General features: G+C 31.4%; 2 protein-coding genes across 2 annotated transcripts; both read left to right on the forward strand.

The window, feature by feature from the left end:
* The first annotated feature begins 2,042 nt into the window (after positions 1-2,042).
* LOC130936824 (protein RADIALIS-like 2) lies at positions 2,043-3,685 on the forward strand. The gene is made up of 2 exons (XM_057866985.1): positions 2,043-2,354; positions 3,417-3,685. The coding sequence occupies exon 1, from the start codon at positions 2,097-2,099 to the stop codon at positions 2,340-2,342; it is 246 nt and encodes an 81-aa protein (XP_057722968.1). The 5' UTR covers positions 2,043-2,096; the 3' UTR covers positions 2,343-2,354; positions 3,417-3,685.
* Positions 3,686-5,541: 1,856 nt separating this feature from the next.
* LOC130936278 (bidirectional sugar transporter SWEET1-like) lies at positions 5,542-8,686 on the forward strand. Its single transcript, XM_057866324.1, has 6 exons — positions 5,542-5,740; positions 5,836-5,872; positions 5,965-6,060; positions 6,863-7,142; positions 8,077-8,196; positions 8,285-8,686. Exons 1-6 carry the CDS (start codon positions 5,704-5,706, stop codon positions 8,447-8,449), a joined length of 735 nt encoding a protein of 244 aa, XP_057722307.1. The 5' UTR covers positions 5,542-5,703; the 3' UTR covers positions 8,450-8,686.
* The last annotated feature ends 14,821 nt before the right edge of the window (positions 8,687-23,507 follow it).

Raw genomic sequence — 23,507 nt, forward strand, 5'->3', positions numbered from 1 at the left:
GTACATATGTGATACCTTCCATGCCTGAATGCTTTCTTTGAGAATTGAGATCTGCTTCGAGCCTTGGACCCACATGAATGAAACCACGCAAATTAAAAAATAGAATAAAAATAAAGTTAGGCCTTTTGCCAAACCTACCTAGTTGCTTCATATATATCACATACGTTGCTAGGATCTGAACCACAGCCCTAAATCGCTCTTTGATTAATAATGTTTATAGTTTTGTTCCATCCTAACTCATCACCATTTGCTCAACCACTTGATATCTGGAAAATTTTTTTCCACGGGAAAAAACATTAGTTCAACAATTAAAAAAAAATGAATATTTTCTATGTAAAACTATGAATTAAGATGATGCATAATATTCGATTATTATGAATTTTAATAAATAGAAACAGAGATAAAATTAAATCTTTTTTTTTTTAAATTTATACAAATGTGCTACAAATATAATGATATGCTTTTTCTTCTCTTTCAAAAAATAAATCTAAACACTTTTCTTGTTTGTAAAAATTTCCTTGAACAAAAATTTTTTCTTTTGACATCTTTTTTCTAAATCTAAAAAGTTTGTATAACCAAAATTAAAATACTTATAAAAAAATCATTATACTATAAAATAAGAGAAAAGTAATCACTAGAGGCTTATTAAAATCTAAATCTCCAAATATTAAATGGAGATTGAAATGACAGAAATAGAAGGAGAATGGTGGAGAGAAAAAGGAAAGAGAAAAGAATAAAGCAATAAAAGAGAAAAAAAAAAGAGGTATGGACAAAATCATGAAAAAAAAAGGAGATGAAGAAAAAAGAAGGAGAGAAAAAGAAAAGAGAGTAACAAAAAGATGAAGACTACCACTGTCAAGATTGGGACAGCGACGACAGTCCTCCGTCGTGCCGGTAGCTTGGTTATTGAACCTGAGAAAGGTTTTTGGGGAGAGAAAAGAGAGAAGCGAGAATAGTTTGTTTCGAAATGAACATTAATAATTAAATGTTTATTGTATCATTAGACATTATGAATTTTACAATAGCATAATTATAATGATTATAGTGACTATAAAATTTTAACAATACTTTAAAAATAGAGTTAAAATTAAGGTCACAATTTTTATTATTTGACAATTTTTCTTCTTTTGATCACACTTTTTATTTTTATTTTTTAAATTAAAAATATTATCAAACAATAAAAAATATTTTTAAATAATATTAATTTCATAATAATCATCACAACTATAATGCACTTATATATATTACATTATGTGATTACATAAATAATTTTTATCCATTATATTTGTTATTGTCTAACTCTCATATCGAGTCTATATTAAGTCTAAATTTATGACCAATTTTAAAATATTTCTCTTAAAAGTATACTAATTCATAAAAGACGTAATTTATATCATATTAATGTAAAATCTTACATTTATTCCGTATAAATGTATCTATATATTTTTAAGATTATCCTCCAAACACAAACACAGTAAATAAAAATTTAACACATTCTCAAAGTATATATTATCTATTCCCAATTTTTATACATCTTAGACTATATATTACTTACTTGAATGTCGGAATCTACGACCCTATTTCTTAAATATACCAACCTGAATTTACGTTCCAATCCTAAAAGTTTAGGTTCCACGCAGTTACGAAATGTAATCTAAATTTACGTTCGGAATAATACTTATTTAAGTGGCATGCATGAAATAGAAAAAAAAAAGCATTATGACCGTTAAATTTTCGCATTGCAGTAGTGTAATTGCTTGCAATAATTGTAACTTAATACTGTGTACAGTGTACTGCTCAATTGTTGATGATGGAGCTTATTTCTATTCATCAATATGTTTGTTTAACTGTAGTTAGATACGGATTCTCCCATATTGCTTCTCAAATTCTTGGTCCTGCTCTTTATACTATAATCTGTGGTTCCTGAGCCGACAAATCATTGAAATTCTACTTCATTTGGCAACTAGCTTGCACACTACTACATTTCTTCTTATTATAAATAGGATGAGCACACACTGCTATTCCTCTGTGCAAACATTAGCTTTTTCTTAAAACCTTCTTATTAATTCATACACAACACAAATTAAAGGAATATAATGGCATCGAGTTCAATGTCATCTTCAGGGTCATGGAGTGCTAAGGACAATAAGGCCTTTGAAAGGGCATTGGCGGTTTATGATAAGGACACTCCTGACCGTTGGTACAATGTTGCTCGCGCCGTCGGCGGAAAAACTCCCGACGAAGTTAAGCGCCACTACGAACTTCTCCTCCGAGATGTTAAGTCTATTGAATCAGGGCAAGTGCCATTTCCAAAATACAAGAAAAGTGGAGGTTCAAACTAAGAGAAAGAACAGGTTTTTTTTATCCTATCTATCATTTTTTTTTCAGTAAATTTTATGATTTTGATAAAACAAATTAGTATAAATGTTTAACAAAAAATATTTTTTGCCCATAAAGAATCATTCACTAAATCAATCATATATTTGTATATAAATATATATTATTTTATTTATTTTTAATATATATTTTATATTTTAACATATATTATATACAAATTAATTAAATTAATAACTGATTTTTTGTATACATATAATTTAGTTAAAATTTTAATTATACCTGTATCACACTTAAAAGAACCATATACAAATAACAAAATAATGGTACCATAATTACATATTAAATATTATCAGTGATATTTTGATTTATTTTTTGTTTTTAAATACATGTTTTATTGCATTGATACTTAAAAAGATTTTAAGTAAAAAAAAAAATTGGTCTGTGCAAGAGCGGCACCAAATATAATGGTAGTAATATATGAAAATACGGTTAAGGCGGTTAGTTCGAATAGCAAACTTTTTTACCTGCTGAATAAAATATTAAGGGTAAACCATCAAAATAATATTAAAAAATTTGTATTAATTTTTTTGTGCAGCTTCTAATATTTATTCAAATATTGTTACAAAAATCTTAATCTAGTAAATAAGTCATTTGTTAAATATAAAAATTTTTTGTTATAAAAAATTTAATAATATTTATTAATTTTTTTAGACATATTTTTAAATTATTCAGGAGTTATTTTGTCGATAACATTTACATATTTTAGAGACTTTTTGTCTCAGACCGAATCTTTCGAATATTAAATTGATATTTAATCCAAATATTAACTTCTGGTAAAAAGTTATAAAAAAAAGTATTATATATACACTAAAATTGGTGTAAAAATTTCTAGACATCTAATCTAAAATTACTAATCAAATTGTGATTTCTATGCACTTGTACACTTGTATATGAACTCATTTCACCTTTATCTTTAGATTCAAATATATTTTGTTTGTGCAAACATACAATGTATTCTGTAGATTTTTTTATTTGCTTTTCCCCGAACTTATATTACTATCTCTTTCTTTCACTTGCAGGCATTGGCAAATTAAGAATTTGTGATTTTCACTACAAATTAAAGCAGCATTTTTTCGTCTATAGGATCGTAGTAGCAGTAACACTTTGCGTAAATTATTTGTCAGTGCTATAGCACTGTACTATATAAATATATTGATCATCATAAGAATCATGTACTATGATTCCATGTTGTAATTTATTTATTCCAATCAAGCTGCTAAGGTGAACCAAAGAATTTAGTCCCCATCATTAATAAATTAACGTTCTAACTTTTGTTAGAATATTTTGTTGTGGACTATTAATGGTTGACTTTGTTTATGTTGAATTAAATGTTTAAATTTAATATTTCTGTAAGTTTATGAAGTGATTGAGTGGTATATTTTGGATTTTAAATACTACTACTTATTATTGAAGAACTTTAGGATTCATAATTAATGTATATGATAAGACAGATAATAGTGTAAGATTCTTATATTTTAAGTTTTTAATAACTAAAACTTAATCACTCTATATATATGTTATATAATAAAAAGATTCACACATTCATTTAATTCTCTTGACGGCTAATGAATTTATCATGTATTAAAGAAATTAGATAAAATATTTTTGATTGTCAAATTGTACTCTCACCAAATTAAAATAATATTTTTCAACTACTTGGCTCATACAACAATCATCATGAAACTTCCAGAAGTATACGCCATACGTATTTCAGAGGACAAAATAAATACTTCAACGATTTACGAGACAAATCAACATAGTTAGTTTTGACTAAAGATCTATGTTTCATAATATGATGAAATGTGGAAGTATTATTTAAGTAACTATTAGTTTATATTTTTAAGTTTTAGAATATTCAGTTTAATTTTATATATTTTGATTTAATTTATTTAGTAGTTAGCAGAATTTTTTTTAAGATAAATGATTTTATTTTAAATTAAAATAAAATGTTTGGTCTAATAAAAACTACACGTAACGACCAAAAATGGAAAAGATCTAAATAAAGAAATTCAAAGACAATTAAGATAGAGAGAGTGAAATTTTGGTTAAAGTAAGTTTACTTGAAGATTTTATCCTTATGGTAGTCAATATATAACAGCACAAATGAGGTTCAAACTTCAAATCATATAAATTTATATCAACACCATTATTACGCAAGAAGCTTTCAAGAGGTATATAGGTTCCACATTTTTCTGGATTGCTTAGTTCTGAGAATAAGGCTAAAGAGGTAAAACAATCTAAGCGCGCATAATTAACTCTGTAAATCTCTAATCTGACTAATTTTTTTTGTGTAAACAAGAAAGAAACAAAGAGGTTTCTAATGGTTTTGGTCCCACCATTGTGGAATCAGTTTTGTTCTTTTGGAAGTGGACTGTTCTGTTTCGAAAACTGGTTCGGCAGTTTTCCTTTCAAAAATCATACTCTCTAGAGTTTGGATATTTCTCGGATTTAGGCATCCGTAAAAAGTCTCAGATTATTCAACTTTTAGAAATAACAAAATATATTTTTAATGAATTACATATAATTAATAATATAAAAAAGATAATAGTAGTAGATATTGAAGTTTAAATAATAAGAAAGAAAACAATATGACAAACGTGTTTTTGATTGAAAGTGTCAATAATGAATTTAGGCTTCTTGAGCAGTTAGTTTGTGTGTGGCCAAGACACACCCCCTTTTGTTTCTCTAATGTTTTCTTTGAACATACACGACCCTTATCCCTAGCAATCGCTTCACCCCGTGAAATAATGTACATAACATTAGCGTCATCATTGAATTGGTCTTTACACTCATTGACCCGTAAAGACACACGTATACTTCCATTAACGTTTAATAATAATAATAATAATAATAATAATAATAATAATAATAATAAATATTTTAATTTTATACATAATTTAATTTTAATATATGTTAATCTTTAAATTAAGACAATAATAAAATTTACTTTCTCATTTATTAATTTTTTATTTTAAATAATTTTTTTCTTTTAAATAAATAACTACTTTTGACCAGTATGACGAAACAAAGAATCACGTTTAAAAGATTTGAATTGTTAAGAGCATGAAATCCTCTGAAAAAAATAGAATTAATTATCCGATTACTATTTATGTAACACAATCATTTGGCACCACTACTATTGCACTCCTCGATCTGCATTGTAGCCAGTCAGTTACTTTAAGTAGTACCGTAGTGGTAACCAACTTTCATTCGGCACTTTTTTTGTTACTTCATTCCTTCCTTCAAAAACACACTTCAACTTCAATTCAATTCAATTCAAGGGATTCAACAAACAACTTCATCATCATGGTGAATGCTGCGCATTTTTTCTTCGGTGTAATAGGTGCGTGACTCACAACCTCCCTCACTCGATGTTCTTTTCTTTCTTCAATTTGTGCCTTCTCTATCTGATCTCGTGAATCTCGTTCATCGTTACAGGAAATGCTTCTGGACTCTTCCTATTCTTGGCTCCAACGTAATTAATTATATTCCTCCTTCTTCGTTTCGTATTGGATTAAAGCCTTTTTATTCTTTCATTTCTTATTTTAATTTGTGTTTAATTTGCAGTATTACATTCAAGAGGATTATTAAAAAGAAATCCACAGAACAATTCTCTGGAGTTCCTTACCCTATGACACTGCTCAACTGTCTTCTTTCCACTTGGTAATTAAATTACTTTAATTATTTCTTACACTCCTCTATTCTCTTCTTCTTAATATAAAACTCTTTTGTGCACAGAATTTATTTTGTTCTTCCGTTTTCGTTTTTTTTTTCTATTTTTTTTTTGGCGGTGGTTTGTTGTTTTGAGTTTGAAAACCTTCAATTCATGTAGATTTAGTATTGTGCATTCTTTACTATCACTACGTACATTGATCAAGAAACTAAAACTTTGCGACGTTATTTACAAATCGGATAAATTTATTTATCTAATTTCTCTCTCTAGTTACTTTGTCTCTCTTCTATATTGTTCAAAATTCAAATAATAATAATAATAATAATAAGTAATGAGTCTTCCCTTTCAATATCCAATTGTTGGCATAGAAATATATTTCCTATATTCTTTACATGGATACATCTTTTTCAGTATATTATGTTATCCAAATTTTATTTGAAATATATCTTTTATTATACATAATTTATAGAAAAACGTTATTTTAATTATTTGAACACAAAACTTTTTAGTTAAAGTATATATAAACCACTTGTCGTTTTATCTAATTCACTTTATATTATTTTTAATCTTTTTGTACCGTTAATTAGTGTAAAAGATTTTTAAGCACAATCAAATTTGTATTAATAGTAAAAATAATTTAAATACATGTTTAATTAGATAATAATATAAAATATTTTAGTATATTAAAATTAAATTTAAAAAATATTTTTAATTATAACATATAAATAATGATCTAAAATATCCAATTAAATTGATGGTTCTGATCATGAGAAAAAATAAATGTATAAACAGGTATGGATTGCCATTTGTGTCTCCAAACAACATACTTGTAGTGATAATAAACGGCACAGGTGCATTGATAGAAATCGTATATGTAATAATCTTCATAACGTATGCACCGCCGAAGGAGAGGAACAAAACCCTTGGGCTCTTCTCATTTGTAATAGCAGTTTTCGCCATCGTTGTTGTTATTTCCCTTATTGCCCTTCATGGCAATATCAGAATGGTCTTCTGCGGTATGGTTGCCGCCGTCTTCTCCATTATTATGTATGGCTCTCCCCTCTCTATTATGGTAAGCTCTTTTTTCTATCTTCTCTTTATTATTCATACAACAAACCAAATTGAAGTGGTCGAATGATTAGTTTATTTGTCATTCTAGGTAAAAATTAAATTGTTAAAGAATTTGAATCTTATCTTATACAGTAATTTATTAATTAGTAATAAAATTTGCAACGAATTAATTATTATTGCTGGATCGAAAGATACTGTAAAAAAATGTATTACTTTGAAATTGTCGGCCACTAATAACTAAATATTTCACTGGAGTCTATATTTTGAGGAGGAAAATTAAAAAGGAATATTAGTTATCATGATCAAGAAAGTAACGTACTAGATCTTTACAATTTGCATGTTGTTAGTAAAATGATGATTGTTTGGTGCCCCCACAAATATCCCTATCATGTGAATTGGGATAGACTCGGTTGGGTAGCTTGTCCTTTTTGCTCACCCTCCTTTTTTCCTTTTCCTCTTCTGGTAATGCGTCCCTTCATCAAGAAAGATCCAATGCCATTATTATGAATGAAGTTGTGTCATATCATATGATATGTTTATCTCCTTTTAAATATATATAATTAATAATTTAAAAATAATTATGATATTTCTTTTTGAATAAAACATAAAACTTTTCTAGTGCACTAAGTGCTGGAACATTATTATAGTATTTAATTTACTTATTTAGCAACTTATAAAGTTTTTATTACTGCTTCATACAGGATATAATTTTACTTTCTAAATAAAAGTAATATTTAACACTCATAAATGCATTTTTCTACTTCTGTATGTTCTTATCTAATGCTTTCATGAAACGGTTCTAGCAGTGTCAAATTAAAGAAACCTTGTCGTCTTGTATTTGTTTTTCCTTTGTGATAATAATTATGGACCGTATGTTATGTTTTGTGGACCTGATAATATGATTTATTTATTTATGTTAAATTAAATGAATGCAGAAACTGGTGATCAAAACTAAGAGCGTGGAGTTCATGCCGTTCTACCTTTCCCTCTTTGTGTTCATCTGTGGTACTTCCTGGTTCATTTATGGCCTTATAGGCCATGACCCCTACCTTGCAGTAAGCACATACATCTTCACTAACTTGAGCATTTGAAAAATTCAACAATTATGATGAATAACTGTATGGTTGGATGAAACATATATAGGTACCAAATGGAATAGGATCAGCATTGGGGACAGCGCAACTAATATTGTATTTCATGTACCGAGGCAACAAAGGTGTTAGCAATGAGGAAACAAAGGCAGCAACAGAAGAAGCAGCAGACACTATGGAGATGGGGGTTGCAAAAGCCACATCATCGGAACAATAATAATGCAAAGCAAGCTCATGAGGACACGTGTCTGCTGTTCTGTTTGTTCGCGTTGCTTGCTATCTTATTATAGTAGTATCTTAAGTTATTGCTATTACGATCTTAGTGTTTGTGGTTCGGCATTTTAGTTGTTAGTTGCTCTGGTGGTCCAATTCAAGTGCAAATTTAGCCTATTGGGTTACATAGAATTAAACCTTAGGTTGTTTATGATGATGTTATGAATTTCAATCTGAAACTACTCCCTTTTAGTGATTTTCTCTATTTTTCTTGCTTTTCATTATACTTCTTTGGTTTTAAATAATTGCTCATGAATGAATTCAGAAATGATTGTAACATATGAGAGAAATAGAAAATGATGCATGAAGCCATGCAGAGACTATAACTTTTTATGCAAGAAAAGCCTCACAAATCTACTTGATACCATACGTTCATAACACGCAGCGGAAGAAAAGAAGGTAATCCTAAAGATCTAAATTTTTGTGTTTAAACTTTATTCCAATGATAAATAATGTATATAGATCAGATCTAAATACCTTTGGACGCCTTAGTTAAAACTTTATTCTTCGATTGTACGAGGTATCCACATCGAAATCAATCTTTGCTGTCAACTCCTTGACCAATGGACATCTGATCTAAATTGAGAAACCTCTTGTAATTCTTTGCACGCCATAAAATTCTTTTTTAAGAATTAGGCTCACATACAATTTATGTGTATAGAGGTAAAGGAATAAAACTCTTCTGTTTTATTCTCTCGTGACTTTCCTGTACTCTTGACGTACATATATATAGTATGAGATTTGTTACTGATTTTAAATTTGATTCTCAATTCAAATTTAAATCATATCTTGAAATTTCAAATTTGAATTATTCAAATTTTATGAATCATATCATAACTCAATTTGAAAACAGAATCAGTTAGGATCTCATCCAAATTCAAAAATAGAATAGCTAATTATTCTCAAATCTCATTTAATGTTCTCAATTATCATACTATTATTATATTCTTCGTGCTAACAAAGAATATAATAATATTCTATTTGAATTAATATAATTATTTATTTGATCAAATCAAAATAATAATTAAATAATTCTATAGCAAATGTTAGAACACTCGTTAGTGTATGACCCCATAGGTTCAATACTAAGCGGGTAGTAAATTAGTCGTACTAAATTCACTAATCAAGGTTGGCGTCTAGCAACACTCCTCAACGACCCGATAGTATGAAGTAATATATTTTTACTAAGAACATCAGAAGAACAAAGTATAATTCCTTCCATCTTTCCAGCTCTTGGTTAACCCTTAGAGTATGGTTTAATTGTCAAACTCTAACTTGTTACCATTATTATAATGAACTGTGAATGACTTAAGAAACTCATTTCTTCATTCATTCAATCCACTTGACCAAGGTTTTATTCATCTCATTTATTATAATCATAGAGTTCAAACTCTTTACCGAGAGTTGACGGATTCCTTATTGACTGATTATTAATTCTACAAGTATTTAAATCATACCCAATATCCATTCAACTAGCACCCTAGGGTATTAGGTATTCGGAATCAAAGTATAATAAATACGTTGTTAATTACTATGATAGTCGCAGGTCAAAGGAAACTATATTATTATGTTCATCTTGAGAATATCCTATTGACAAATATGCGGTAATTATAACCATTAGAAATTCTTAGAGTGAGCCAGTTCAATGGTCATATCCTTATATGCACTATCTATATATATAATTTAATAAATGAGATCTATTAATTTTCATCCAATGAAGACCATTATATATATATTGATCTTTACGGATTATTAATGTCCTTTTTAATAATCCTATGACCAAGAACAATTTAAATTAAATTATAAAAGATTTATCTCTCAATATTATGATCACTATCACAATGATAAATCTCTAAATTTAAGCAAGGATCTTATTATATTAACATTTTAATATAATAACAATAACAAATTATTTGACACATGATTAATTGGATTGTGGTTATACTCCTTATTTCCAACATTAACTGTTTTTCCTTAACTGTTCATGATTATTAGAGTCTTCACTAATGGTTCAATTATAATCCTCTACATTTAAATGACTATAAACGTAATTTTATTAATTATCACCATAAAAAGTATTCTCTAAACAAAGAATTAGTCACCATATTAATAATTACTTATTATTTATATGTGTGTATGGATGGGTGGGTGTGTATATATAACTGGTATTGAAAATAATCAAATCTATTATATTGGAATAATTATTTTTTTTAATAGATAATTGTTTTCATTATCTAAAAATGAATGAATAGTTGACGAAGAGTGCAAAAAGAAAAATAGAAAAGTAATGTACAAGATAAAATTGTGAATGTAATTCTTGTAATGGAAAATATTTAGAAAAAGTCATGAAAATTCATTATTTGTATAATTATGAGTAAAATATATTTTGTCTAGTATATGTTAAAAATTTTAAAAGTATCACTAATATTTAATTTAATTTTATCTTTAATCACAAAATCATTATTGCATGGGCTGCTGGATTGGGATTGGCATATATGAGGTTGGCATGAAAGGGCCCCGTAATGCGACAAAATGCCTTATCAGTTAACGATTAGTTCATCACAAATTCACAATGAATACAGAATACTCAAGCTGTATGTTGTTACGTTATTATTAGGAAATGATGGGACGGGAGGAATGAGTTAAAAGAAATCAATATCGCATAGAATATCTGCCAAGTGCTTTTGAATCACTCAGAGAACCTTGGAAGTATTCTGAAGTTGGCCATCTAAGTAACTTTGTTAAGGCTGCGTTTCTTACCGGATAAAATAAAATATGAAAGATAGAGATATAAAATATATTAATTTAATTGTAAGAAAAATTAATAAAAATAATAAAAAATAAGTTGTATTTTTTATTAATATTTTTATATTTTTTTTGTTAAGAAATATACAAAATACTTTAATTTAATTGTTTTCGTAGGGTTAGAAGTGAGTCAAGTCAACGCATAGACTAATTCGAATTCGATTCGTTAATAGCTCAATAAGCTGAACTTGTAAACTGATGAGTCGAGCATGAATCTGGAATTAAACTCATAAATTAAATGAGTTAAATTTGAACTGGATAAACTCAGTTTATTAGTTCATGAGCGGGCTCGATCACACACACACATATATTAATGTTTTTAATTATTTAAAATTTTATATTTATTTTTTATATATAATTTTGATGTAGGACATAAATAAAAAATTTATAATTATGACAAATAGACAATATATAAAATTAATTTTTTTAATATTTTAAAACATAGAAGTTATAATTTATTGATATAGAATTATATATTATGTTCTTGTTATTTGAGTCAGTTCGTGAGCTTTCGATTAGTCGAATTTGAACTTAAAAAATAGATTCGATTGTTGATGAGTCAAGCGGTGAGGCAAGTTCAATTTTTGTGAGCCAAACTTAAGTTTTAGTCTAGCTTGACTCAACTCGGCTCACTTTTAACCCTAATCTTTGGATATAATACTTTTATTTTTATCTCATCTGCTAAATATAATTTTATATCTCTATATCTTTATTCCAGTATTTCACATATATAAATAAATATAGCCTAAGTGACAGTTTGACGCATCTTTGTTTTCAAGATTGCAGGTCACCTATCAATTTTTAAGAAAATCATTCAAAAGAACATTGTACTATTCGTTTGGATGGAAGGAGATAAATAGAAAGGAAATAAGTGAAAAAGCACAAATTATTTTTTAGGGTAAAATGCATATTTAAACCAAAGTAAAGTCAAAATTATTCAATTCACTCGAAATGAAAAATGTTACATGAATTTTTCAAGTAGACATTTTCATCTAAATCAAATGAGATCCATTTAAATTATAAAATCCAATACTAATTTGAAGCAGTGCAATTCAAATTACTAGAGAAACTGTAAATCGAATGGGTACAATTCGAATCATGCATGGACGAAATGTAGCATTAAATCGAATGAGGTTGAATCAAACTATGCATGCACGTGAATACCTAACTAATTCAAATTACACCCAGTTTTGAGCACATGATAATTCAAAATAAGATGCTTCGATTTGCCCATAGTTTACTAATTCGAAGTGGGCAGATTCGAATTACCACCAAGGAGCAGTCCAAGGTAATTCGAATTGGTCTCATTCGAATTACCAATGCATGTCCTATAAATATAGTTCGAGTCTAGCTCATTCGAACTACAATTTCAAATTCCTGCCCCACCAAATCCCAGAGAAAACGCCATTCTAAAACTACAAGGAAGTGTTCAACATTCGAATATTTCGCAGATGGAGAATAATCCGGACTGACTTTATCGTCTGGATGGAGTGGCTCATATAGTAGGTGTCATCAATGAAGAGGTTAGTGCGCAAATTTTTTTCGAAATATTTCATGTGTTATTTTTTTTTGTTTATTATAATGCTAGTCATTATTTAGAATTGTTAAGTTAGATAGAGTTGTTGTATTAGTGATTTATTAGTTTCTAGAGATTCGACGGAGCAATTTTTAATTTGGAGAGTAATAACAAATAAGTAGAAGAGTATGAGTAGTAAAGATAGTGGGGGGTGGGTGCAACTTATTTAGAGTCAATTTTTTGTGTTAACATTAAACTTAGTCGTTAAAGTAAATTTTTTTTGTTAATTTATGTTATACTATTTTTTATTACACCCAGCTTGATGCTTATATGATGTATTTGAACGCATAACATTATTTGGTTGCGTATAAGTTGTATTCTTTGGATTAAGATATGCATTAGTTGATAATGTTATATAAATATGTTCCGAGATGAGAGACAATCTGATACGTTCTTTATGCAGCCTCACTGATGTATCACGAGCATGCGACGGCAGCAGAGTATTCGCCTGAATGAGAGGATCGTTCCGTACTTGCAAATGGCCGGAACTGAAATCGGAATGCGATAGAATAACTTCTCAATCCGTTTCACTCCTTGCAATCCCAGTTTTTGGATTATAAAATTCAGGAACTCAGCGAAACTCATTGTAGGTTTCAGAAAAACATTGAGGAGATCCTTGTCAGTAAACTTAATACTAAAGCGTATTTTTTTCTTAATCGACCCTCTATAATGAACCAACACTAAAAAAATCTTCTCAATAGCCGTTGTGTTTCACTCTCATGGGAGGAATTCACGTTCACATCATATTTATATATGTTGGAGCCTAAGTAATTTGAATTTACCTAGTTCGAATTACATGTTCTTGGTAATTGGAATCAACCAAATTCAAAATATATAACGACAGCTATAAGTGTAAATCAAAACAAATTTTTTCGAATTACTACTTTACTAGGGACTTTCTTGTATATATAAGTCGAATCAGTCTGATTCGATTTAGTAGAGAACTCTATGTATGCATAATTCAAATTGGTCAAATTCGACTTATGTGGATCATTTGTAATTCGAATTTGACTGATTCGAATTACTCTTGGATTGTGTAATTCGAATGAGACTCTGTCGATTTATATGAAAATATCCTTCTGGTAGATCCTTGTAACATTTTTACTTTTGGTAGATTTGCGTAATATTTGCCACCACTTGGTTATATATGCATTTTGTCCTATTTTTTATATTGGGGTGAAAATTGTGTTTTTTAGGATCATGGATTATAAGAGTGTTATTCTCAAATATAAAACTTTTTTATTTAAAATGTGAAAATTGGACTCTCCGATTTTCTTTGGAAATAAAAATCGGACCATCCGATTTGTTAAGAACAAAATCGGACCCTCCAATTTATGGATTTTTTTTAAAATAAATCACAACAAACAAATCGAACCCTCCGATTTGATATTAAAAATTTTTAAAAAATCAACTTACAAAGTAATTGGACCTACCGATTACTGATTCTCATACTCAAATAAAAACACATACACTATCAATAAATTAAAATTGAATTGTACATATTTCTCTTCCATAATAAAAATTTTTAACCGTGAAAAAGAAAGAATAAAAAGAAAAGAAATGGAATGAAAGTTTTTTTTTGGTTGTTTGGACAAAGAACCCTAAACAAGGATGTTTTGTAAAGGAGACATGTGTTATCACCTGTTCTCTGATATCTTAATCAGTTGGTTCTTCAGTGTCATCACCAATTTCTGCATTCACATGTGTTGAGTTAGATAAAAGTGGATAAACTCTTGCATCTGCTTCTTCCTCATAATTGTAAGTACTCTAAGAAAGTGGTGAATTATCCTATGGATTTGAATCTTGAGCGAGTGATGGGGTTGGAAAAGAGATGAATCCAGTAAAAAAATTAGTCTGGAATTGTCTTAACTCTTCTTGCATTGTTCTGGTTGTTCTCGAGGAACTAGAACCATCTTCTTCCTGGCAGAGAGAAAGTCCTTCAATAATTTCTGAGAGCGTATAGATATCAGGGTTATTGCAAAAAAGTAAGATGTTTGAAAAGATTGTTGAAACTGTTTTTTTCATCTGTGGGCCACATCTTTAAGTACCCTACTATGCTGATGTTGCATCTTGTATAAAAGAGCAATAGAATTTCTGCTTCTCTTTATGAGGGATATTCCATATTCTCTGAGTCTCCAGTGCATTGTAAAGTATTTCTCGCCATGTTGGGATAGGGACAAACATAGTCAGAAGTTGTTCAAGGAGTGACCCCGATAATTGCCTATCACAAAGCAAGTGATACATGGCAAGAGCGGGAACAACTATGGCACAATCATATTGAGCAGAGAGTGCCCATATGAACCATAATATTTTTTTTTGGAATTGGTCCCTTGATGATGGGGATGATGCAATAGAAAAAATCGGTATCAAAATATCAAGGGTTGGCTGTTATCTACGTAATAAGGAGGAGTCTGTGTAACCAGTAAAACAAACATTGTCGTGCCAGGATTTTTACTTCAGTGAAATTTGTTGGCTTGGATGAGAAAGGAAAGGGCTTTGCTGGTCTTTTATAAAAATGATGGTATTGAGGACAATCTCGAAGAGGAAATGTTGGTGGATTGATAGTGTTCATTGTTAAAAAGTGGAGAATTTTTTGTGGAGGTTCTTTATTAGGACGAGAGATATAAAGGATTGTTAAAGGGCAAAGTGTAATTTATAAATTCACAGTTAAGCATATCAAGGGAAACCACAACATAATAGCTGATTATCTCTCTCGTCCTAATAAAGAACCTCCACAAAAAATCATCCATCCTTTAACAATGAACACCATTAATCGACTAACATTTTCTCTTCCAGACAGTCCACAAGACCATCATTTTTATAAAAGACCAGCAGAGACCTTTTCTTTCTTAGCCAAGCCAACAAATCCCACTGAAGTAAAAATCCTGACTTGACAATGTTTGTTTTACTAGTTACACAGACTCCTCCTTATTACACAGATAACAGCGAACTCTCGATATTTTGATTTCGATTTTTACTACTGCATCATCCCCATCATCAAGGGACCAATTTTAGAAGAAATATTATGGTTCATGTTAAGAGAAATGTATGAACACACTAGAGCTTCACAACAACAGAACCTCTAGCTGGAAGAGCTCAGATCAATAGGGAGTAGTTTGCTGTTAACCACACACTGTAAAGAAGAAAACTAGTTCTGTTTATTGATATTGAATTCACATGCTTACAATGGAGTAGCTGTATATATATACTCACTAAAGCAGAGGAGTTTAGTTAGGCTGCTAATGTGGAGAAAACATAATTAACAAACTTTTCACCTTTTGTGGCTAACTAACTGATACAGCTAATCTAACTACTCTAACCAACTAGCTTTTAATTTGTGTGCTTACTCTCAACACTCCCCCCTCTCAAACTTAGGGAGGGATGAGTTCCTATCCGAAGTTTGCTTTTAAACCTGGTGAAGAGAGTAATTGAGAGTGGTTTGGTTAATAAGTCTGCCACTTGATCAAGAGCCAGGATATGAACCACATAAAGATTTTTAGAATTAACCAAGTCCCTGATAAAATGGAGATCCATCTCCAAATGTTTGCACCTGCTGTGCAGAACAGGGTTGCCAGCAAGCATACAGGTGCTATGATTATCACAGTAAATTATTGGACGTATTTGTTGGTGGACTCCCAACTCTTTCAACAGCTGCTGGATGCTCATGATCTCTGTTTGAGCTGAGGCTATCGCCCTATATTTTGCCTCTGTGGTAGACCTGCTAACTTTTGACTGCTTGCCACTCGTCCAAGCTATTAAATTTGTGCCGAGATAGATACAGTAACCAGAAGTTGACCTTCGATCATCCAAGTATGAGGCCCAGTCCGAATTTGCAAAGGAGAGAATACGATAATCAGTGCATTTGGAAAAAATTAAGCCCTCTTGAAGTGTACCTTAAAGGTATCGAAGGATCCTCTTGACTGCTTTCCAATGTTGAACGGTTGGTAAGTGCATAAACTGCGAGACTTTGTTCACGGCAAAAGCTAGATCTGGTCTTGTAATTGTGAGGTACTGCAGAGCTCCGACGATGGACCTGTAACCCTTAGGATCTTTATAAAGGTCTGAGTTATTCTTACTCAGATTCGAAGATGTCATCATAGGTGTAGGCATAGGATTGAAATTATGAATTCCTGCATGATGTAGCAGATCCTTTGCATACTTTGTTTGAGTAAGTAACAATTTCTGCTCAGGAAAATAATGAGCTTCAAGGCCTAAAAAAAGTGAAATAAACCAAGATCTTTTAAAGGAAAAATACAATTTAACTGTTTAATTAAAGTATCAATTGCAGCAGAATTGGACCCTGTAACAATTATATCATCGACATATATCAACATGTAAGTGACATCAGAATTTGTGTTTCTTATAAATAATGCCACATCAGAAGTTGTATTCTGAAATTCAAGGGTTCGTAAGGTAGAAGCAAGAGTATGATACCAAGCCCTTGGGACTTGCTTAAGACCATGGATGGCCTTGTGCAATTTGCAAACTTTGAGTGGCTTCCTCTCATTATACCCAGTTGGCTGTTGCATATATACATTTTCAGATAATGCTCTATTTAAGAATGCATTATCAAAGTCAAACTGTCTGAAGCACCAATTATTGGTGAGGGCAATAGTGATGATGATTCGCACTAACACTGACCTTACTACAGGGCTAAAAATTTCTTCAAAGTCAATTTGCTCCATTTGATGAAGACCTTTGGCAACTAATCTTGTTTTATACCTCAAAATCTTACCCTCTGCATTCTTTTTAATAGTATATACCCACTTGCACCCAACAATGGTTGCATTGGGTGGAGGATCAACCAAGGACCATGTCCCACATTTGGCCAGGACTACAAATTCATTGTCCATAGCCTGCTTTCAATGAGTACAAGTGAGAGACTGTTTAGCATTTTTTGGAACTTGAGTGAATAGATCAGAAGTTTCAGCAATGGCTACCAGATTTTTAGGCTGTATAGCACCTAATTTTAGTCTAGTGGTCATGGGATGAGTGTTGGTAGAAAGGGGTAGAGTTGTAGTAGGAGGGGGATGAATCTCTATCCCAGAGATAGGGAGAGTATTGGTTGCAGTAGGTGGGCTAGAGAAGGAGGAACCTGAACAAGTCTCAAGTGCTAATGTAGATTTAGCAGTAGTTGAGGGAGAGAAAAATAAGAGATGAGTAGAAATGGTTGGAGGGCTGGCAGTGTGAGATGAGTGTATAGCAGGTGAAGAAGGAGGTTAGCTAAGAGAGACAGACGAAGAATCAGATAGGCCAGAGTGACTGATCAAAGGAATGACTCCAGCTGGTGCATTATGAGGAGAATAGGGTGAGGACAGTTTAGAGGGAGGTGAAGTTTTCCATTGCTGAAAGGGAAAAATAAGTTCATCAAAGAGTACATTTTGAGAAATAAAAGTCTTGCCATCCTGACTGAGACATTTGTAGCCTTTATAATGTGAATCATAGCCTAAAAACACACACATTTCAGATTTAAAATTGAACTTCCTATTATTGTATGGTCATAGCAAGGGGATAGCAAGCACATCAAAAAATTCTTAAGGACATATAATTTGGTGGTTTATGTAAGAGTGTTTCATAAGGACTACAAAAATTTAACTTTGCTATAGGTAACCTATTGATAAGAAAACATGCAATAGTGAAGGCAGCATCCCAATATTCTAAGGGCATGGATGCAGTAGACAAAAGAAATAAACTAGTCTCAGTTATATGTCTATGCTTCCTCTCGACACTCCCTTGTTGTTGGTGAGTGTAGGGGCATGATAGACGGTGTGAAATACCATACTCTTGAAGGAATGATGTAAAGGATTTTGACAAAAATTCCATACCATGATCACTTTGAATGCTTTTTATTTTCATGTTGGTTTGATTTTTTATGAGTGTTTTATAATTTTGAAGAGCAAAAAGGGCCTATGATTTGTTAACAAGAAGAGAAATAGATGAGAATTTTGTACGTGCATCGACAAAGCATATATAATATCTAAAACCAGACTTTGAGATAAAGGGAGCTGGCCCCCAAATATCAATGTAAACTAGCTCCAAATGACTAGTATAAATAGAATCAGAATCTTTAAAGGGTAACTGATGCATTTTGGCCATAGTGCAAAATTCACAGACTTGGTATGGTAAATCAGACTTGGAGAAAGGAAGATTGCATTGGGACATGACTTTTTGAACCGTGCCTATATTGCTATGTCCAAATCTCTTATGCCAAAGTTTAGTAGGTAAAATAGGCCTAATTTGAGTGGTAAATGCAATAGAATTGTTAGTAGTTTGCAGATATCTAGAGGTCTCTTTTGTGTGAATGAGACTGTCATTATTAGGATTGTGATTTTTAAGTGCACAATTCATAGTCGAGGATGCAGATTTAGGCAAATATGTACATAATGCAGCATTAGAAATAATAGGATTGAAAACAGTAGAAGAGAAAGCATGCTTAGCAGACAGGGAATCAGAAGTAAAGCCAGAAAATTGAGGAAAATTAAGAGAAATATTAGAATTATTTTTATTCATCATGATGTCTTTATTAAGATCATTACAACTTTGATTTTTATATGCAGCAACAGTATTGAAAGAAAGCACAGAATTTTGTGAAACTTCTGAATGGGCTGTGGCTTTAGAATTATCAACAGTGGATTTAAGTATTCTATTTCTTGGAACAACTAATTGATAAAAACAATAGATTTCTCCTTTAGCCATTCCTTGATGGAGATGATCCCGAGTAACTTGATCACGGATCAGACAAAAATCAGTCCAAAACTCAAAAAAGACATGATTATCCTTTGCTAATTGAGAAACACTTAATAAATTTTGAGAGATATTAGGAACATGTAAAAGAGTATTCAATTTAAACATATATTGCGACATTTATCATATAGAAGAGATGAGCCATGGTGTAAAATAGGAATCCCATGGCCATTACCAACGAAGACTTGTTCTAGACAATTCGTAGTTTCTGATGTATTGAGAAGGTTAGCATGATCAGCAGTTAGGTGGTGGCTAGCCCCTGAATCAGGCTACAATGCAGTATCTGAGAGAGCCGAATTTGTAGAAAAATAAGCCCTTGGTTGGTGGAAGGATGAGGAGGGTGGTGGTGGAAACGAATTTCTGTAAGGAACTTGTCGTGGAGGTGGTGTAATAGACTGCGCTGAGGTAGTCGAATTCTGGTAATGAGGAGTAGCGGATGAAGAGTTGTTTGAATTCTGGTATTGGGGATCATATCTAAAGAAGCAGTTCTGCACCATATGGCCAGTTTTGCCACATAATTGGCACTGTGGTCGCTGAGCACCAAATATTCCACCACGGCCAAGCCTGCCTCCACGACCTCTTCTTCCACCAGTCCCTCTATTAAAATTAGTCCAAGGAGTGGAAGGAGTTTGTGCTAGATTGGCCAAAGCAATTTCTTGATCAGGTTTCTTATCTATCAAGTAAATTTTCATAGCCAAGTAAAAATGACTCAGCTTCTTGAACCGTAAAGTTTGACATTCGTGACATTACCAAAGTGACATATCCATGGTATTCCTCTGTGAGACCATCTAGGATAGCTTGAATGTGATCATCCTCGGTGAGAGGATATCTAATGGCTAGAAGAGAATCCACGAGTTTTCGAATGAGAGCCAAATATTCAGTGACACTTGAGGTTTTCTTGACAAATCGGAGTTGTGTCTTGAGGATTTGAATTTGGGTTCTTGAGAATGTAGTGAAATACGAATGAATTACATTCCATACCTGATAAAATTGTTTGCAGTTTACCACCTTATGCTTGAATGTGACTGTTCCGAGGGTTACCTGAAACTGTAGGTCGATCTCGGACGAGATTTTCTGTACTGATCGGAGATGACGGGTCCAGCTTGTGCGTGGCGGCCAGAGCTGTCGTGTCTGACTTGTTGGACTGACAATGCTGCTGATCCTTTGTCACCGAAGGGTGGTGGTACCTGCAAGGGACTCCGATACTTAAGTTAGCAAGGGTATTAAGTAGGTTTTTAGTAGAATCAGAGTATGAGTTATACCTGGGTGTTCCAGTGTATTTATAATGCTGTAGAGTGATCTTTTCTGGAGATGAGATAGTTATCTTATCTTATCTTTGAGTGGAGTTATCCTATCTTCAAGGGAATCGCCCTTGTTCTTCTAGGCTTGGGCTGCCCTGGAATTTGGGTCGTATTCCTCTGTTTGGGCCCTTTTTGGGCTTTCCTGGTGATCTGACCGAACTCTTTGAGAAGAGGTTGGGTGATTCTGGCCTGAAGAGGTCGGTCGAATTGTTCGCCAAACAACTCGGGTCGGATAGCTCGACCCAGGGTATGAACAGTGACTGACATAGAGGTCAAAATTCAGTTCATGGGGGCTTTGTCATTCTGCCTCCATTCTTTGAACTTGCTTGATTCTTTCTTGCTTGAAGGAGAAGCTGATGGTTTTGTAAGGGTGACTTGTTTTGTTGAATCGGCTGCTGCCTTTTCTTGAACAGGTTCTTTTGAATCAAATTCAGGAGGAATTTTTGAGGGATCCAGATGATCTTCAAGTTCGAGAGTTTCAAGGGTGAGAAGAACAGCTTGCTGCCATATGGAGAAATTATTTTCTTTAAGTTTGTCTTGAATTGGAACCGAGATATTCTTGATAGTGGAAGTTGAATTCGGAAAAAGAAACGCCATGGATTTTCACAACCTTACTCTTGATACCATGTTAAGAGAAATGTATGAACACACTAGAGCTTCACAGTAGCAGAACCTCTAACTGGAAGAGCTCAGATCAATAGGAAATAATTTGCTGTTAACCACACACTGTAAAAAAGAAAACTAGTTTTGTTTATTGATATTGAATTCACACGCTTACAATGGAGTAGATGTATATATATATATATATATATACTCACTAAAGCAGAGGAGTTTAGTTAGGCTGCTAAGGTGGAGAAAACAGAATTAACAAACTTTCCACCTTTTGTGGCTAACTGATACAGCTAATCTAACTACTCTAACCAACTAGCTTCTAATTTGTGTGCTTATTCTCAACAGTTCATATGGGCACTCTCTGCTCAATATGACTATGCCATAATTGTTTTCGATGTTGTCATGTATCACCTGCTTTGTGATAGAAAATTATCGGGATCACTCATTGAACAACTTCTGACTATGTTTGCCCCTATCCCAACATGGAGAGGAAAATTTTACAATGCACTGGAGACTCAGGAAATATGGAATATCCCTCATCAAAAGAAGCAGAAATTCTATTGCTCTTTTGTCCTAAGGAAATAGTCCCATTACAAACAAAAAATTCTCTATACAAGATGCAACATCAACATAGTAGGGTACTCAAAGATGTGGCCCACAGATAAAAAAAGATGTCTCAACAATCTTGCCAAACATCTTACTTTTTGCAATAACCTTGATATCTATACACTCTCAGAAATTATTGAAGGACTTTTTCTCTACCAAAAAGAAGATAGTTCTAGTTCCTGGAGAACGACCAGAACAATGCAAGAAGAGTTAAGGCAATTCCAGACTGATTTTTTTACTGGATCCATCTCTTTTCCAACCCCATCACTCGCTCAAGATTCAAACCCATTGGATAATCCACCACTTTCTCAGAGTACTTACAATTATGAGGAAGAAGCAAATGCAAGAGTCTATCCACTTTTATCTAGCCCATTACATGTGAATGCAGGAATTAGTGATGAACTGAAGAGGCATTAATTACTACTTATGAACGATTTGGTGACTACTATTTTCATCAAGAAGATACGATCATATTTGCTCTACATATGGAACATATAGATGATATTTCGGAGCATGAGCCCATCACTAAAATTCTGGCCCATAGTCAATAAATAATTATGAGTGTCTAGTAATTGTGTAAATAATGGAGTTGTTATCTTTATCCTTCCCGTGTCTAGATCCTAATAGTTTATTTAAAGTTGTTTGTCCTTTTGTAATGATGTGATAGGAGATAAGATTTTTTTTATTTACCAAATGTCCTGTTTTTATTATTTGTACAAATTTTTAACTTATTTGTAAGTTTCTATATATAGAGACCTCTATCTTTGTAAGAACTCGGAGTTTAATGAAAATTATTATGGGTCTCTTTGAATCCTAAACATCTATTGACTTATTATAGGTCTCAATTTTATTAAATTATTTTATTCATAAATTTTTAAAATTGTTTAAATCATTATGCCAATTTTTAAGTTTATTATTAAAATATTATTTTTACAATATATTGATTAATCCATCACTATCAAGTGAACTTATTCAATAAAATGAATAATTGAAAAGTAAAAAATAACAAAGGTAGAAAATTGTATAAGAAACAATGAATCAAGAGTAGGTGCTAGAATTTAAATTCACTTAATGTCTTACGATTTGTTTTATGTGAATTTCTGCGAAAACCTCTTTTTTTGAGTAATTTTTTTTAAAAAAATAAAAATAATTTTATATTTAAATGTTTCAAATAAAAATATTTTTTATTTAATAATTATATTTATGTATAATAATATAAAAATATTTTTTATTTATTTATTATCTTAGAAATATTTTTTTAAAATAAAAAATTAAAAAATATAAATTATAACTTTTATAAAAATATTTTTTACTTTTTTAATAATTTTATTTTTATTATTAAAAATTTACCAAATACG

Source organism: Arachis stenosperma, chromosome 6 (assembly GCF_014773155.1).
Source record: "Arachis stenosperma cultivar V10309 chromosome 6, arast.V10309.gnm1.PFL2, whole genome shotgun sequence".
Classification (NCBI taxonomy): Eukaryota; Viridiplantae; Streptophyta; class Magnoliopsida; order Fabales; family Fabaceae; genus Arachis; species Arachis stenosperma.